This window comes from Leptopilina boulardi, unplaced genomic scaffold (genome assembly GCF_019393585.1).
Source record: "Leptopilina boulardi isolate dan_hultmark-lab unplaced genomic scaffold, ZJU_Lbou_2.1 LbouV2_121, whole genome shotgun sequence".
In the NCBI taxonomy this organism is placed as follows: domain Eukaryota; kingdom Metazoa; phylum Arthropoda; class Insecta; order Hymenoptera; family Figitidae; genus Leptopilina; species Leptopilina boulardi.
Genome location: NW_026137665.1, coordinates 471337 through 490686, shown reverse-complemented (window position 1 = coordinate 490686; position 19350 = coordinate 471337). Strand labels below are relative to the sequence as shown.

The following is a 19350-nucleotide window of genomic DNA, read 5'->3' as shown; positions in this document are numbered from 1 at the left end:
CGTGTTACCGTGGCAACGTGAGAGTAAGACAATGACAGAAGCGAATGACATAAAACGAAAATCAAAAATAGTTTCAAGTTGTCAAAAGTTAGCTAATGATAAAAACTACCTAAATTACATAATTAATACCCATTTTTTTTATTTCATTTAATATAAATTTATTAAATAATTTTTTTTTTTTATTGTTATTTCAAAAATTGCGGGTAAATGACTTATTAATGCACATGCGCATTAATAAGCAAAAGCCCTTGTAATATAGCAGACGACAAGCAGACGAGATTACACTGTCGGCTGCTTGACAATAAGAAAAAAAAAAAATATTAGTCATAAGCAGTGCGTGTGTGTTGTACACAACCTCGATCAGAGGTTGTTGTTTTTTTTTTAAACAAAAATATATTTATATTTAGTGTAATTTTTATTTGCATAAGTGTCATTTGGAGAAAACAGTGGTAAACATGGATCCCGAGGCATTCCTTGATATGGCTAATCAAGTCATTAAATTAAAAATGTTCCCTTACTTCGACATCGCTAACTGTGTACTTTGCGCGCTGCACGTCAAAGAAGATTTAGGACCCGGTAAGCCCACTGGGATGATTCTAATTTTAAAACTCCACTGAGCTTCAACACCGAGATAGCTCTCAAGCCTCTGCCATGGCAATATTCTATTCCTAATTTAGAATTTTATAAAACGAAATTACTTTCTTACTTTTTTTTGTATTACTTTCTTCCTTTTTTTCATTACTTTCAAATGAAATATTTTTCATAATTTCATCAATTTTTTTCTTTGACAGTATATTAAGTATAAATATATAGAATTTTAATTTAATTTTGATGGTAAAATAAATTTTTTTCTCTTACTATTGTTGTTCTTTTTTTTTAAATAATTGTAAATTTATACTGTTTGGAACTTTTCAATATTTTTTTCCTCCCTAAAATTTCTGGCATTATTGTTATTTATCAATAATAGATTCGATTAGATTTATATTTAATTTTAATATCGATGTAAAATAAAAAATGGTAAAAAAAAACAGTTTAATAAAATATATAATTTTTTTATGCACTGAAAAAGTTTTTAAAGTATATATTATTTGCAAAAATATATTTTTTTTGAACATTTAAATTAAAAAGAAAATAAAAACTTTAGAAAAAAAAAAAATTGAATATTATTATAATGTCAAATTGTTGGAAATTCACCAAAAATATCAAAACAACACGTGCATTTTTGGCAGAATTTGTCTGTCGTCCCTGCTGTAAAACCTGGGCTATTCTATTTTTGTAAATATCTTAGAATTTATAATCACATTTTTGATCAAAATTTATTTTGTAAAATTATACTGTCAGAAAATTAGAAATTTGCTTTTTTTGAAATTTTTCATTATTTCCATTTTATATGACTAATTAAAAACACGTGATTATCATTTTGACAAATGCTTTTTTTTTAATTTAGTAATTCTTTACCAAAAAATAAAATTTAAAGGATTTTACAAAAAAAATTTCAAAAGTAAATCAGATTATAACGTTACAAGAAACAAAAATCTCTATTTCTATATAAAAAAAAGGTAATAAAAACATTTCTTCACCTTGACAATGTTCATCGAAGCAAAACACTTTCGAAATTCTGTTCTTTTTATCAATGTAAATTTTTTGTAAAGATGAAAAATCAATATTAAATATATTTAAATTTTGTAAATTAAAAATTTGAATTTTTTTTTTTTTAATTTTCTGAAATATTTCTTTAAAATAAGGTAAAAATTTGATAAAATTAAATGTAATTTAATTTATTTAAGGAACGTTATTACATTTAATTATGTATAGTTTTTAGGTACAAGTCAATATAATATGCTAAGTAATAAAAGTATAAATTTGTTTTCAATTATATAAAACGAATGATTGCTCTAGATTTGGAAAATTACTTTTAATTCAATTCATATTCTTTACAAATAAGTAAAACAATCAATAAAGTATCGAAGGAAATAATCAATATATATATATATATATATACTTTTAAGAATAATTTTTCTAAGGTAAAAATATGTAACGTTCAGAGTAATCACCCTTCAATTTTACTTCCGCCCTCTCATGCATGTTGTCAATATTTATAAGGTTTCCTATTGACCTATTTTTTATTGTACATTGTGTTTATGAGTTCAATATTATGGAAATACATGTTTTTCAAAATCGATTAAAACAAGAAAAAGTTAATTTTTTTCTTCAAAAACTCTTTTTTTCTGCGTTTATTGCACTTTTTTTAAGAAAACTTTTTTTTTTAGAAAATCCATAAATTTACAAAAAAAAATATGATTTTTATAAATTTTTGTTATTTACAGGGGCTCATGCATTTTCCAGAAAACATCCTTTATCATGTTGGCTTTCCACAATGTTGGTTGTTTTTGCCAGTGGAATGCTGTGCAATGGATTATTGGGAGAACCAATTTTAGCACCATTAAAAAATACACAACAAGTTGGTCTTGCTACCATTGTTTGGTTAGTTATAACCTGAAATAGAAAATTTTTATTAAATTAATTTTTTTATTAATTTTAAATAAATATTAAAAATCCAGGCCTCTGTAGGACTTTTTCCAAATTTTTTTTTTTCAAAAATGCAACTTTTTTCAAATTACATATTTTAATAAGGTGCAATTTTTCCAATTTTTTTTTTTACACTATTTTTTACAAATTCTTTTTTGAAAAATACGACTTTTTTTTGAGTATACAATGCGATTCTTTTAAAATTTAATTATTTATAACTAAAATTCTTCACTAAATTAATTATATTAAATAATAAAAAAAATTCTACAAAAATGCAATTACTTATCTGAAAATATTTTTCAATGAAATATTTTTAAAAATTCAATAATTAAATTTTTTAAAAAAACAATTTCAGAAAATAAAATTACCTAAAATTTTAATTCAAAATCTCATGAAATTCAATTATTTCTAAAAAAAAATCTGAACTTAATAATTAATAATAATTTAAAATTTTTAACTAATAATTTCCATCCAGTTCTTCAAGAAATCAAATTATTTAAAACATTTTTTTAATTAAAAATTCTGTAAAATTTAATTATTCACATAAATTAAAAAATTTGATTAATTGAAATTTTCAAAAATTTCAATTTCAAATCTTTTTAAATTCAATTACTTACTTCTAAAAATTTTAACTTAAAATCTTTTAAAATTTAATTATTTTTAATTAAAATTTTCAATATAAAACATTCTGAAATTGAATTATTTCTAAAAATTTCAATTATAATTCTTCCTTTTAAATGGTCTTTCGACTGTGAGCTCAATATCTTGTTACTAGTAAAAAAAAAAAAAAAAAAAAATTCTTTCAAAATTTCAATTGTCAGAAAATTAAAAAAAAACTATAGCAATTAAATTTTTGCAACAATTGTATTTTAATTTAAAATCTTTTGAAATTCAATTATTTAAAAAAATTTTTATTTCAATTATAATTCGTCGAAAATTCTTTTAAAATTTCAATTGTCAGAAATTAAACAAAATAATTTAAATTTGCAAAAAATGATTTTAATTTTAAATCTTTCGAAATCGAATTATTTAAAAAAAAAATGTCATTAATAACTTTTTAAAATTTAATTATGGTCCAACATTTTTTTTTGTTTATTTAAACTAAAACCTAGGCCAATAATCTTGAATTCGAACAATTTGCTTAAATCAGATTTCAAAAATATTGTAAAATAGAACATTAAAAGTTTTTTTTTTGAAATTTGTCCTACTAAATTAAAATTTTTAAAATTTGTCTCTTCGATTTTGAAATATTCGAAATAAATTTTTTTTTAGAACATTTCTATAGTATTCTTATTAATTCATTAATAAAATTAATTTAATACCTAATAACAATAGTTATTTGAATTAAAATATTTATTAACCAATTAAATTTATTAAAAAAAATAAAAAATGGATTTTTTCGACTTTTCTTGAAATTCTAATCGTCTAAAACGACATCTTTTGCGCCTTAAAGTCAATCCAAGGCATAAAAATCGATAAAAAATTAAAAAATTTGTAAATTTTATTTTTAAAATTAATTTAGATTTAAACTATTCTATTTTATATTTTCGACGTATCACTTTCGATATACTTATTTTATGAATTATAAAATTTTTTTTTTTTAGGTACATAATATTTTACACTCCTTTTGATATTGGATATAAAATTGCTAAATTTTTACCTGTTAAAATTATATGTTCTGCTATGAAAGAAATATACAGGTATGTAGCAAAAGAAGAAAAACTAAAGACAATGTCTTGCAAAATTATTTAATTACGCAATAAAAATTCTTTTTTATTATAGGTGTAAAAAAGTTTACGATGGTGTATCTCACGCTGGAAAATTATATCCAAATGCATATTTAATAATGATTCTCATTGGAACGCTCAAAGGTTTGAAAAAAAAAGATAAATGTAATTATTATAATAATGAAAAATTGTGTAAATGTAGGTTAAATTATTTTTTTTTTCCTCCTTCACAGGAAATGCTGCTGGTTTCATCAAATTATTTGAGCGTCTTATTCGAGGAGTTTGGACTCCAACCGCTATGGAATTTATGCAACCTAGTTTGTAAGTTGGAATTAAAATTTTATTTCTTGTATTTGCACTCAGTTTATTTATTTATTTACTTAGTTTATTATTTATGAAAATTTTAAAAATTACAATTTTTAAACTATTACTTACATTTGTTGCATTAGATAAATGTATAAAACAAAATAATTTTTTTGTTTCAGTCCTACGAAAGCATCGCTGGTGGCTTCGATTATTTTTGTTTTAGATAAAAAGACTGACCTTATTTCTGCACCTCATGCATTAGTGTACTTTGGAATTGTTATCTTCTTTGTCTACTTTAAGGTAATTATGTTTTAAATTCTTTTCCCTGACAAAGAAACTCGAATTTCAAAATAGAACTTGATAATTCAAAAAACTGTATAAATAAAATTGAACTCACATCTATATATATTTCACTTTCAATTTTTTAAGTCACTATTATTATTCACCGTGACTATTCAACCATGAAAATCAGGAAAACGACGTGAATTTAGTTTTGCCTTGAAAAAACTGAATTCTCATTGATTTTTTTTTTTTTTTTACTTAAACCTTGAACTTTCAAAAATGACATTTCGATACTTTAAAAAATTTAAAGTGATAAATTATGCTAGATTTTTTTTTGTCTACTTTGACAGTAATAATAATATTTATTTCTCTTGAAAATACGTCCTTTGATTAATTGATTTCTCAATTATTCTATCACTTAAGGATTGTGCTAAATTATTTTTTATGTCCTTAAGTGATTCAAATAATTGAGGCAAATATTTATTTCATTGTATATTCAATATAGAGTTTTTACAAATCTATTCAAGTATTTAAATTTCGCCTCTAATTCTTTTTTCTGCAAGTTAAACTTTAAATTTTTTTAATTTAATTCACACACTATTAGGTAATTAGCAATAAAATTAAATTTTCTTAAAATTAAAAATGTACGAAAAAATTCAAGTTTTTAAAAAATAGGTAAATTATTTATTGTAAAATTCAATAATTTTAAAAATTCAAAATTATTCAGTTTGAAAATAATTTCATTTACAAAGTAATTGAAAATGTAACATAACATTAGAATTTTAAAAATAATGAATTTGCAAAATAATTGTTATTTTATAATAATTGTATTAACATATAAAAATTAAAATGATTTTGAATTTATAGAATAACTGAATTTTGAATCCATTTAATTTTAAAATAACAATTGATATTTAAAAATAATTAAAATTAAAAATAATTAAATTAAAAAATACATAATTAAATTTCAAAAACCTTGAAAATCTGATAAAAAACCATAAAAAATTAAATTTGATTTCAAATTGTAATGAATATCATATTATTAAGTTTGATTAAAGATTATTTGTTTTAAAAATTTTCCATAATTTTTCAGTTGTCATCAATTTTATTGGGAATTCACGATCCATTTGTACCTTTTGAAAATTTATGCTGTGCCCTCTTCCTTGGAGGAATTTGGGATTCGTTAGCAAAATTATTTGGCCGTGGACAAGCCAAAGATGAAAAAGCCGATCCCAAAAAAACTAATTAATTTGGTATGTATGGAATCTTTTGAAAATTTCTTTAAACAAATTTTTTATAAGTTTTTCAGAAAAAAAAATATCGAATTTTTTTTTTTTTTAAACAATTTTTAATAAAAATTCAACGTTATTTAATTAATATACTTGAATTTTAGAAAGTCAACATTTAATGAAATGTTTCAACATAAAGAAAAAAAACCTGAAAATAAAATCTAGTCATCTATACCTAAAGTGCAATAATTTGTATATAAAAAACGATTCTATCGCAAGATGAAAAAAAAAACAACAACATAAGAGGGGTAATTACTGCTAGCATAATAAGACAATAGTATTATACCCATTGATCTTGTATAATTTTATATACAATAATCTACATTATTTCATAATTTTACTTGTAAAAAAACTAAAAACTAAAAAAAATCCAAAAAACTAAAACTAAGAACCAAAGTATTCTCTATAAAGAAAAATCTCTTGCCCTGTCAAACTTTTATTAAACTACTAATCATTAAAAAAAAAATTTACAATTTTAATATTTTATACAAAAATGTACGACACAAATTATATTTATAATCACCGTGTTGAATTTGCTTGAAATTAGTTGTGTTTTTTGTATATTAAAAAAAAAAGTTTGAAGAGCAACAATTTATTGCTTAAAAAATCACGTGGATTTTTAAAAATGTGCAATTTTTTTTTTATCCGAAAAAATTGTATTTTAAATCGTATTTTATTGACTGACACATGCAATCGCTAAAAAAAAGTATTATTGACATAATAATTGTATTTAAAAAAAAAAAAAAAAAAAAAATTAAGTATTGAAAATTTAGCGTTGTGCATAATACTAACTATATAAAGAATATATTTATAAAGACGAATGAAAGGATATTCATCTGCAAATAATGTAGAATTGTTTTGTAATTTTTTTTTTTTTTTTCAAGTGTGTGATTAATTCTTAACTTTAAAGAGTTCTTTTTACAAATCGACGAAAAATTATTAATTACATGATAATGGAAAATTTTAATAATTTAAAATGAATTTTTATTAATTTTAAGTGCAACTTTAAAGATAGGAGAAATTTTTAAAGTTTTTTTTAAATCTTCCTAAAAATCTTCCAAAAAACAAATTCTTTTTCAGTGCTTCTTTTATAGAAGCAAAAAATAAACAGGTAAATAGTACAAAAAAAATTCATTAAATTTTATTTATTTTAAAAAATTAATTATTTGTAAATATTATAATACAGTGCTCTGAAATGTTTTTTTTTCTCATTTGACATTAATCATTTGAATGATAGAGTTTTTAACTGAAAAAAAATTACCACTCAACTGATTAATAAATTCTTCGCCTTTTTTATGTACTATATAAATTATGTTTGAGATTATATATTATATTATATAATTATAATATTATAAATAATTCAGCGTTATTTATGTATAAGAAATTAAAATTTACGTTTGTTAAATTAAGTAGAATTCACCGCAATTGTCTTATATCCATTATTTTTTGTGATATTATTAAATCTTTATGAAAATATAAAAAAACATGAAAGGAAAAAATGAAAATTATTCTAAATTACCTTTTAAGAATATTTTTAAATAAATTAATTTGTTTTTGTGTAAATTTTTCCTTCTTTCGAAATATTGACTCGATAAATATTTTAACATGTAATATTAAGTTTAGTTATTATATTTTTCCAAAAAATATACTATTTATTAAATAATTATTAATTATTTTCTTAAAGTTTGAACATTATATATTTTTATTTGATATTTTTACTGTAACAAAAACTTTAACTTTAGACATAGTAGACAATAAGAATTTTAATTTTTCTTTCTTTCTAATCGAAAAAATCATTGTAGAATATCTGGAAAAGAAGAATTATTTATTAGACTTATAAAAAATCAATTTTTTTGTTTTTGGGGAAAAAATAATTCACCTTTCTATTTCCTAAATTTCGAATTCTTGAATTTTCCATACATTTTTTATCGATTTTCTTTTTTACTTTATAATTTGTCTTGTCTCTGATTTTTGTTAATTCTTTATTTGAACAATTTTCTTCACAATTTTTTAAATCTTTTTTAAATACTTGAAATTGAGAATTATCATTGAAACAAACTCGTTTAAAGCCAATTTTTCTGAAATCATCACTTTCAGACGTTGAATATTCTGAAAATTGTGCTTTTTGTCCATCACTTGATGAAATTACTCGCACTAAAATAGGCTCTCGACATTGATTTGTCATTTTTATTTTTTTATTATTATTATTATTATTAATACATTTTTCTTTTGAATATGATTGAGTTGAAGCATCTTGTGATCTTTTTTTTTCAATTGTATTTGTTCCTATTTCTTTATGAATTCTAAATTCAGTATTTGTTCCTTCACTTTCAAGAAGAGTTTGAATTATTTCCACAGGAAATTCTTCAATAAATGTATTCATACTTCGAGTTGTAATTGGTCTATTATCTGTTTCTGTTTGTTTTTCAATTCCAACATTTTTTTGAACTATTTTCAAATTTTCATGAAAATTTTCCACTTCTTGTTCTTCTTCTTCTTCAGTTGACATTATTTTTGATACTTTATTATTTTCTTTATTTTGTGATAATGTTGAATTTTTACTTTTTGTTTGTTTTAATATTTCAGGATTTGATAGTTTTTTTACACACTTGCATAATTTTTTAATTATTTCATTCGTATTTTTCGAATTAAATCTAGAATCTAAATTATTTTCTTTATTATTTTTTTTTCCAATTAATTAATTACAGAAGAGTATTTACTGTTTTTTTGAGAAAAAAATTTCGATTTTTAAAATACAAACCATTGGTATTATTTTTAGCATTTGAATTCAGTTCAAGAGCATATTTCAAAATGTATAAAATTCTTTTTGTCAAATCGCCGGTTTTATTTAATTTCTCATTTAAACAGGGAAAACAATCTGAATTTGACAGTTTTTTATTGAAAAGCTTTTCGAAACAAAATTTTAAATTCTCATCTACAACTTGATTAGTCTTGCAAATTCTACATTTACTTTCATTGTCATTTATTTCTTCATTTCTTGAAACTTGTGAATCAAAATTCTCCTGTATTTCAACTTTTATGATAAAATAAAATTTTAATTTTTATAGAAAATTAGCGGAATTTTAAATTTTTATAATAGAAATGTGAATTACCTTGGGAATCATTTCTCAATATTTTTTCAACACATTCTAATAATTCGGGTGTTGTCATTGTATTAGAATCGACCATTCTGGATTCTTGAGTTGTATTAGATGTTTCAGTGCAAATTGAAAAAGATTCATCTGCAAAATAGATTCTATAAATGTAGATGGATTAATTTTACTGTTGTAGGAAATTTTATAGCTAATTTTTTAAAATTAATTTTACAGGGTTTTTACAATATATGAAAAATTTTGAATTTTTTATAGAATTGTTTAAATAAGAGAAATCTTATTTTTATTTAATTTCCCCCACTTAAATAATAATTCATTTTTTTAATCAAATTTTAATTTTTGTTTAATCAAAATTTTCTTTTTTCATTTAATCAAATTATTATTTAACAGAATTTGAATGTTATTGAATTTTCATTTGATTTAATTTTTAATTTTATTATATATTTATTTATTCTCTTAATATTTGATCCAATTTTTATTTAACGGAATTGTTATTTGACAGAATTATTTTTTAAAAATAATTTTCATTTAAATAAATTCGTATTTAATACACTGAAAAAAAATTTATTTGAACTAATAATTTTTGTATTTAAAACAAATCCCATTTAATTGATTCAAATAATAATTATTTGATTCAAATAAATATTTCTTTGATAATAATCACAGACCTCGGATTATACGACTTTTTCTGACTTTTTTTTTGAAAATACGACATTTTTCGACTTATTTTAAAAAGATGCTACTTTTACGACTTTTTTTACATTTTTTTTTAATTAAAAACTTTTGAAATTCAATTTTTGTCTGTAATTTCTAATAAATTCTTTATCAACAGAAATCACAAAAAATTTCAATTAAAAATCACTTGAAATTTAAAATTTAAAAATATGAATATTGTAGGTAAATTTTTGAAAATTTAATTACTTTTAAAAAATGTTATCTAAAATTATTTGATAAATTATTTTCAATTCTATAAAATTTTTATTATTGTCTGAAATTTATAATTATTTCTAAAAATTTCAACTATAACTCTTCCAAAGTCCAATTATTTTTATTAATTTTAATATTTCTTTAAAAATTCAATTATTTAAAAAAGTTTCAAATAAAAACTCTAAAATTGAATTATTTTCAGAATTTTTTTTTTAGAAATTTTCCCTACTTAATTAAAATTTAGGAATGAATAAAATGGGTTTAATATTTAATAATATTAGTTATTTAAAATAAAATACTTATTAACTAATTAAATTTAATTAAAATAAAAAAATCGACTTTTTTTGGAATGTAAATCGACTAAAACGACTTTTTTTTGTGCCTTAAAGTCGAACCGAGGCCTGTACTCAAGTAATCGAGTATTTGAATCAAATAAATTTATTTTTCAGTGTAGAATTTTAATTTGATGAAATTTATATTTAATGACAATTTATTTTTATTTCGATTGTTTATTATTTATTTATTTTGAACGTAAATAAAAAAATTTTAAATTATAAACTAGTTTTATATTTCTATATTTTCAAATCTACTAAAATAATATACCTATTTTTTTTATTTAAAAAAAAATCATAACTACCATAATTTCTTTAAATAAAAAAAAATACAAATACAAAATAATTTCTTATTTTCCATATAAGATTTCGAAAAATTATTCCAGACAAAAAAAAATTTTTGAAAGAAAATCTCACGTGAAATACATGAAATAGAAATTTTTTTTATAATTAAAGTTTATCACTTGTAAATTGAATTACTTTTTTTTATATAATTTATTATATTTGTAAAAAATGTAATAAAATTTTTAAAAATTTATTTTTTGAACCGAATTTTTATTTGATCAAATTTTTAACCAAATTTGATTAATTATTGTAACCGAATTGTCATTTTATTTATTTATTTTTAAATTCTTTTTATCTTTTTTTAACATATAAAAATTATGTTAATTAAAATTTGGAATTCATGAAAGGCTTATAAAATTTTGACAGTATGCCAAAAAAATTTGTAAAAATTTTAATTTTATTTTATGATCAGAAATTTACCATCATAAATTCCATCATTATTTGCACCAGGACATGGAACAAAATTTTCATTAGTAAATATTTTCTGTGCAAGTTTAACACATTTTCCACCTGGCATAAGAAGAAAATAATCATCCTTTATCTCATCAGTTTGATCGCATGAAACACAAACACTTTTTTTTGGAATTATTCCCATCTTCAAATGATCTTCATCATCAATTCCAGTTTGTCTCGATTGTGTCGCAATTCCCGTGCATTGAATTTCTTTTGATAAATAATTTTTCACATCTGTTGAAATTCCTTGTTGCTTTAATTCTAAAGCAGTTTGAGTTTCTTGATTTGCAGCTTCATTCACTATTTTTTGCTTATTATGCATTCCTCTCTCATAACATTGAATACTAATTTTAAATGGAGAATAAGCATCGAATACATTATTTTCAAATTTATCTCCTATTCTTGAAGAAAATTTCACCACTCTCTGATCATCGGAACAATAATTTTTATCAATTACATTTGTTAATTCTTTATTGTATTTTAATGAATCGTCTCTATTTCTTAAACAAAATGATTTATTTTGTTCGGATGGTTCTTCTCCTTGAGATAAATCAAAATTTTTATTTGTACAAACAATGTTTTCAATTGTTTTTGAATAATTAACATTTCTATCATCACAAGTAGTTAAAAATTTATCAGCTGATTTTAATCTACCAGGACAATGAACATATTTTGTTCGATATCTATTTTGTTGATCACCATAAGCCTTGTAATTTAAATCATTGTAGAAATCGAAATTATTTGTTTTATTAAAATAATTTGAATAAGAATTCACATTTCTTGATGGATTATAATTAACTGCATAATGTAAATTTTCTGAATTTTTACAACACGAGGAACATTCTATTGATTTTGGATTTGTTGCACAAAATCTTGAAATATCTCTTCTTTTTTTCATTTCCCTCACACAAATTGATTGCTGTGAAAGAGTATTTGGATCTAAATAATAAAAATAAAAAATAATAATGAGGAAAAAATATACAAAAGGAATTGAACGTTTTCCAAAAAGGGCTTTAAAAAATTCTGTCTAAAAACGAAAATTTTCAAACCGTTTGGGGAGACGAGATTATTTTAAGATTAACACCAAAAATTCGAGGATTCAAAAATTTTTTTTTTTGGAAAATTACAAATGAAATAACAATTAATTTTCAATTGCAGTTTCTTTCGTCGCCGGTGTGTCGTTCAATTAATTTCAATTTTACCTTTAGTCTCTCTTTCTTCATTTGATGCTTTTAATAAATTCTTCTCAAAACTTGGACATTGAACGCAATTTGTATATTTATCATTCATTATTTTTTTCTTCGATTTTTTTCCCTTGTGTTTAATTTCTTCAGGAAGGGCAATTTTTCTTACAATTTTATGTCCACATGAATTATATGTAATTTGAGTAGTAGTGATTGGTGATGTTGATCTTATTTTTTTCTTTTTATTTATCTTTTTCTTATTTTTATTTGAATTTGTGCAAATTGTAAATTTAAAATTATCTTTTGTCTTATTACTAATACTTTTTTTCAGCATATCTTGCATTAATGGATATCACAAAAGTTTTGAATTATTAATTTTTCCCTCATATAAGCCATGAAGAATTTTTTGTTTATTGTATCTGAGAGTATTTTCAAAAAAATATTCTAATAAACAGAAAAAAAGAGGTAAAATTATTAAAAAAAAAAGGATAGTTTTGATTTTTTTTTGGGGTAATTTACTTTTTTTGTTATTCCTTCTATTTGTTGTTGACACTTTAATTCTGTTAATTTTGGAATATTAAGTTTTTTGAGAATTTTATTTACAGACTGTTTTTTTGTACAGTAATTCCAATATTTAGTAGAATTTTGATTCCAAAGGCATTCATGTTTTTTGTATTCTTGTAAAAATTGAAATCTTCTATTTTCACTACATTTTAATGTCATTACCAAATTTTTGATTTCTTGATATTTAAAAAATTTAAATTTATTTACAATTTATTTTTGAAAATAATAAACATCAAGTCATCTACGAAAAGAAAACATGAATTTGTTTATTAATTTTAAAAATATCATTTTTTTGACATGGTTAGAAAATTTTATGCCGAAAATTAAAACAAAAAAACGAGGTTTTTTCTCGGTTCTGTTTTATTCATGAATTTCAAAGAAAGTTTTTATTAATTATTTTAATTGGGATTTAATAATTGTAGAATAATTTTTATTATAAAATATTGAAAATAACATGAATACGGAAATAAAAAATAATAAATTAAATATTTATGAAAGAGATGTAAAATATGATAATAACAGGTAAATATAGTGTAATAAATTTAAAAAAAAAATTATCAATTTTTAACCAAAGAAATAATACAAAAATTAATATTAAGAAAATATGCTCGATACATGGCGTCTCTAATTTGTCAAACTCATCAAATTGAAAATAATTTTCAAGAAATTGCGAAAAAGAAACAAATTTCTATGAGTGAATTTAAAAAAATTCAATCATTTTACCAGTAAGACAATTTTTTTTTTAAATAAAAATTAAGAACTTTTGTTTCATAATATTTTTTTTAATTATTAGATTGTATAACAAGATGTCAGTCATGATTAATGACTGGAAAAATTTTCTTCTTCATTGTCAAATGAATAATGAATATTCTTGGAATGCAAAAATTGCCAATGAAAAGCAAAAACGAAATTCTTGTACAATATAAAATTTACTTTTTTTGTATAACAAAAACTAAAAAATTTGAAAAAGTAAATATTTTTATAAAAAAATGTATTTTTGAATAGAGAATTTTTTAATTTTAATTCTTAATAATAATTAATTAATTAATGACTTTTAATTCCCTTCCAATTTCGATAAATGCATCAACTGCTCTATTAATTTCTTCTTTTGAATGTGCTGCACTTATTTGAACGCGTATTCTCGCCTTTTCTTTAGGAACAACTGGATAACTGAAGCCAATAACATAAATATTTTTTTCTGTAAGAAAAATATTTAAAAATTAATTATTAAATTTTTTTTCCTTATTTTTATAATTTATTAATTTATATGATTTAAAGAAAATATCATACCCAACATTTTATCAGCAAATTTTGATGCCAATTTTGCATCGCCAAGCATAACAGGACAAATTGGATGATTATCGCCACTAATTTTAAAACCAGCTGATGTCATTCTACTTCTAAATAATTGAGTATTTTCCGTAATTTGATCGAGAAATTCAGTGCTATCCGATATGAGATCAATCACCTAAAAATTATTTTAATATAATAATAATAATAATAGTAATCAAATATATTGAATAATATTATAATTTCCAAAAGTAATTCATTACTTGAATTCCTGAAGCTACAACTGGTGGTGGTAGTGAATTTGAAAATAAATAGGGTCGACTGCGTTGTCTTAATAAATCAATTACTTCCTTACATCCTGTAGTATAACCACCAGCTGCTCCTCCTAAAGCTTTTCCTAAAGTTGAATTTATTATATCGATGCCACCAACATTATTAAAATACTCTTCAGTTCCCCTAAAAAAAAAAAGGTTCACATAGAATATAACTTATTTTATTATTATTCCAGTTATTACGAAAATTACTTTTTCTCATTTTTGCCAAAGTTGTATAATTTATTGTGTTTCTAAATTTCGGAATAAGTTTCTTTAAAATTCCAAATTCGAAAATTCAATTCACGAAGCTGAAGTACACAACGTTTACCAACGAAATTTTTTTTAAAGTTGTATGTTGATTCAAAAATTGTTTACCAATACAAAAAATTTATGATGAGAAAAAAGATGCGCCAGGAAATTTCGTACAAGATAGTAATTTGAAAAAAATTAATTTTTAACGTACCAGGGGCCAACGAATACCTATTAAATATTAATTATAAAAACACAGGCCTCGAATCAACTTAAAGACACAAAAAGTCGTTTTAGTCGATTTATATTCCAAAAAAAAGTGGATTTGTTTTTTATTTTAACAAAAATATTTTACAGATTTTTAAATAAAATTTTTTTTTTTAATAATAATACTTTTCGAAGGGTTAAAGTAGAAATTTTTAGAAATAATTAAATTTCAAAAGATATTGTTAATTTTCAAACAATTATTAAATTTTACAGAACTAAAAATAATTTATCAAACAATTTTTGGAAAACATTTTTTAAATTTAATTCAAGTTTCAAAGATTTAAAATTGAGATTTTTGAAATTAATTGAAACTTTAAATGATTTTTAATTTAAATTTTAGATGATTTCACTAAAAATTTATTAGAAAATGCGGACAAAATACAATAATTTGAAAATCATTTTTAATTGAAAAATGGTTTCAGATAGTTGAAATTTCAAAGAATATTATTAAAATAGTTAAAAATAATTGAATTTCCTTAGAGTTATAATTGAAATTATTAAATTTCAAAAAAAAAATTTTCGATGCAAAATTTTAGAAATAATTAAATTTTAGATGCTTTTAAATTCAAATTATTGAAAATTCAATTAATTTTGAATTCAAATTTTTGAGAATAATGAAATTTTATCTGATTTTAAATTTGGAAAATAATTGAATTTCAGTTCATTTTGAATTGAAAATTTTGGGAAATAATTGAATTTTAATTGAAATTTTGGATAATAATTTAATTTAAGTTCATTTTTTATTGAAAATTTGGATAATTAATTTTGAATAGAAATTTTAAAAAATAATTGAATTTTATTTCATTTTAAATTGAAAACTTGGTAAATAATGAAATATTAAATTGAAAATTTTGGATAATTATTGGATTTTTAATTGATTTTGAATTAAAATTTTTGGTAATAATTGAATTTTAGTTTATTTTGAATTGAAATTAAAAAAAAAATAATTCAATTGTGATATTTTTTTTTAAATTATAAACAATTGTTAAATTTCATAAAAATTTTAATTGAAAAATAATTTTGATATAATTGAATTTGTGATGTATTTCATTAAAATTATTAAAAATAATTAATTTAGTGAAGAATCATTTTAGTTCAAAATTTGTTAAATAATTGAATTGAAGAAGATCTGAAGAAGATCTACATTTTATACTAAAAAAATGTATTTTATTTATATTTTTTTTCAAATGTAAAAAAAATGTCGCATTTTATTAAAATAAGTCGATAAAAGTCGTATTTTTGAAAAAAGTCGGAAAAAGTCGTATAATCCGAGGCTTGTAAACATATAATTTTAATTATTATCATTTAATATGTAAAAATATTCTAATAAATTAAATTATTATTGATAATATTAATCTTTAATTTCTTTATAACAAACAATTAAATACACAATTTGGCGCGCGTTTAATTTTGCTAGTTTTTAAATAAAAATTTTAAAAAGATTCAATTATTTTTTACATTTGATATTTTAATGTAATTGAATTTTTGAAGTACATACATACCCCATTGAATCTACTGTGAAGTAAACATATTTTTTATTTATTGAAAAATTAAAATTTGACAAAACAAAAATGTTAGCAATGATTTTAAAAAAAATTCGAATTATCAAAAAATGTAAATTGTACTTTTTTGAAAAAACGTTATTTTGCACAATTTTTGCTTTTTTAAAATTCTAACAGGTAAATATTTTTTTATCTAAAAAAATATTAGGCCTCGGATAGATGCAAAAGAAAGTCGATTTAGTCTATTTACACTAGAAGAAAAGTAGAAAAAGTTGATTTTTTAAATTTAAATAAATTTAATTTAATAAATTTTTTTTTCTATTAGCCATTGATATTAGATATTAAAAATAAATTTTAATAATTTCTCAATAAAAATAATTGCATAGAAATTATTAAGAAATATAATTTAGATAATATTTTAAAATCAAATTGAAAAAAATTTTAGATTTATAAAAAAAATATGAAAGTTACTTTTTTGAAAAAAAATTTCAAGTCTGAATTATAGAAATTATTTATAAATTCAGAATTTTTTCAAAGTTTAAAATTGAAATAATAATATTTTTTCAGTCACTTTTAAAAATAAAATACTTTATCCAAAAGCGTTTTAAATGATTTAATTTAAAAAAAAAACTTGATAAAAATTATTCGAAACAATTGATTAATATTATTGAAAATTAGTAGTTTGGAAAAGAATTTTACATAATTTTCAAAATAATTGAGTTTTGGAAGAATGATATAATTAAGATTTTTTAGAAATAATTGAATTTCAAGAGATTTTAAATTGGAATTTTTATAAAATAAAATTGCAGAAGATTTTTTTTACAAATTGCAAACAATAATTGAATATATTAAACAAATTTTCATTATATATAATTAAAAATTATTTTAAATTATTCAATTTTAGAAGAAATTCTTTAAAATTATTTAAAATAATTAACTTGCCTAAAGATAAAAATAAATTTAAATAGAAATTTAAAAAAAATGGAATTTCAGAAGAGCTACAGTCCAAATTTTAATTATATTCATCAAATTTCAGGAGATTTTGAGTGGAAAATTTTGTAAATTTAAATTTTATTACTAAAGACTTTTTTAAAAAGAATTTCAGGAATAATTAAATTTAAAAAAATATTTTTTAATTGAATTTTCATTAAAATTATTGAATATAATTAATTTCGCAGACATTTTAGATTTTATTTTTAATTTTTTTTTAAATTCATATCATTTTTGAAAAATAAAAATAATTTAAAAAAATAGAAATTATTTAATAATTTTTTTTTATACTCACCGACCAGTCTCACCGAAAAATCCAGTTGCATGACAATCGTCAACAAATGTTAAAGCATTATATTTCTTTGCAAGCTCTATTATATCCTTCAATGGTGCAACAGTTCCATCCATAGAGAAAACACCATCAGTTACAATTAATTTTAATCGTGACGATGTACTTTCCTTGAGTTTTTCTTCCAAATCATTCATATCTCTGTGTTTATATCTAAATTTTTTAGCTTTACAAAGACGAATTCCATCAATAATCGATGCATGATTTAATTCATCGCTAATTACACTATCCTCATTTGTTAAAAGAGTTTCAAAAATTCCAGCGTTTGCATCAAAACACGAGGCATAAACTATTGTGTCCTCTCTTTTATGAAAGGCTGTAATTTTATTTTCCAATTGTTTATGAATTTTTTGTGTACCACAAATAAATCTTACTGAACTTAATCCAGCTCCATATTGATCGAGTGCTTTTTTTGCTGCTTCAATTACTTTAGGATGATCCTTAAATTACCAAAAAAAAAAAATATATATATATATACATTTTACTGTGTAATTTATTTAATTTTTCCAATTTTATTAAATAAATAATTATTATTTCTATATTTAACTTACCGATAGTCCTAAATAATTATTGGCACAAAAATTGAGAACTTTTTTTCCATTTAACAATGAAATTTGTGTTCGTTGAGGTGAAGCTATTATTCTTTCTGATTTCCATGTTCCAGCTTCCTTGATTGCTTCTAATTGTGGTTGAATAATTGATTTTAATGCACTTGTATGCTGAAGTTTAGAGCCATTTGTCAAAAAATTATCCGGCGAAATACCTATACGAAAATTATAGTTATTCAAATAAATTGAAAAATTTGTATTTTGGAAAAAAAAGTCAGAAAAACTTGAGAAATTATAATCCGAGGCCTGAATAATAAAGAGAATTTTATTTTTTACAAAGAGAAAAAAATTATTACTTACGTTTTAATAAAATACGACTCATCTTATTTTTTTTTAAAAAAATTTTATATTAAATATGTATCCTGACCAAATGTCAATGATTTCTCGAAGACTGGAGAAGAGTAACAAGTAACCTGATAAAGGAAAGTAGACAAAAATAAATCTCAAAAACTGGTCTAACTGGTTTTCCTATGAATGCATCTATGTATATATAATAAAGTGAAAGCATTAATCATTTCAAGATCAATCGCATAAAATTGAGACATTGGCATACGCTTTATTTAAATAAATTTGTTTATTGCAAATTTTCAAAATTTTTTTAAATTGTCTTCTTATTTCAAAAATTAAAAAATAAACTAAATTAAAAAAAAAATGAAATTATAAAAAAATGTAAATAAATAAACATTGTAATTATTTACTTGTAAATATGATTTATAAATAAAGTTTTAAA

The 19350-nt window shown here is 20.8% G+C and overlaps 3 protein-coding genes across 4 annotated transcripts; 1 reads left to right on the top strand and 2 right to left on the bottom strand.

Annotated features, from left to right (window-relative positions):
- The first annotated feature begins 250 nt into the window (after nucleotides 1–250).
- LOC127285184 (trimeric intracellular cation channel type 1B.1) lies at nucleotides 251–6599 on the top strand. The gene is made up of 8 exons (XM_051311056.1): nucleotides 251–576; nucleotides 2328–2484; nucleotides 4134–4229; nucleotides 4312–4400; nucleotides 4490–4577; nucleotides 4742–4862; nucleotides 5938–6097; nucleotides 6238–6599. Exons 1-7 carry the CDS (start codon nucleotides 456–458, stop codon nucleotides 6091–6093), a joined length of 828 nt encoding a protein of 275 aa, XP_051167013.1. The 5' UTR covers nucleotides 251–455; the 3' UTR covers nucleotides 6094–6097; nucleotides 6238–6599.
- Nucleotides 6600–7737: 1138 nt separating this feature from the next.
- Nucleotides 7738–13331, bottom strand: LOC127285084 (uncharacterized). 2 transcript variants are annotated; one of them, XM_051310899.1, is made up of 7 exons: nucleotides 13007–13331; nucleotides 12506–12931; nucleotides 11271–12242; nucleotides 9247–9375; nucleotides 8895–9167; nucleotides 8013–8794; nucleotides 7738–7940 (listed from the first exon to the last, which is right to left on the bottom strand). In XM_051310899.1, the coding sequence occupies exons 2-7, from the start codon at nucleotides 12828–12830 to the stop codon at nucleotides 7914–7916; spliced, it is 2508 nt and encodes an 835-aa protein (XP_051166856.1). In that variant the 5' UTR covers nucleotides 12831–12931; nucleotides 13007–13331; the 3' UTR covers nucleotides 7738–7913. The 2 variants fall into 2 exon arrangements, with proteins under 2 accessions (XP_051166856.1, XP_051166862.1); XM_051310905.1 differs by having other exon boundaries at nucleotides 11271–12222.
- A 629-nt stretch (nucleotides 13332–13960) lies between these two features.
- On the bottom strand, nucleotides 13961–19068 carry LOC127285155 (2-amino-3-ketobutyrate coenzyme A ligase, mitochondrial). The gene is made up of 6 exons (XM_051311004.1): nucleotides 18921–19068; nucleotides 18564–18775; nucleotides 17959–18452; nucleotides 14605–14797; nucleotides 14342–14519; nucleotides 13961–14249 (listed from the first exon to the last, which is right to left on the bottom strand). Exons 1-6 carry the CDS (start codon nucleotides 18940–18942, stop codon nucleotides 14092–14094), a joined length of 1257 nt encoding a protein of 418 aa, XP_051166961.1. The 5' UTR covers nucleotides 18943–19068; the 3' UTR covers nucleotides 13961–14091.
- Nucleotides 19069–19350: the final 282 nt, after the last annotated feature.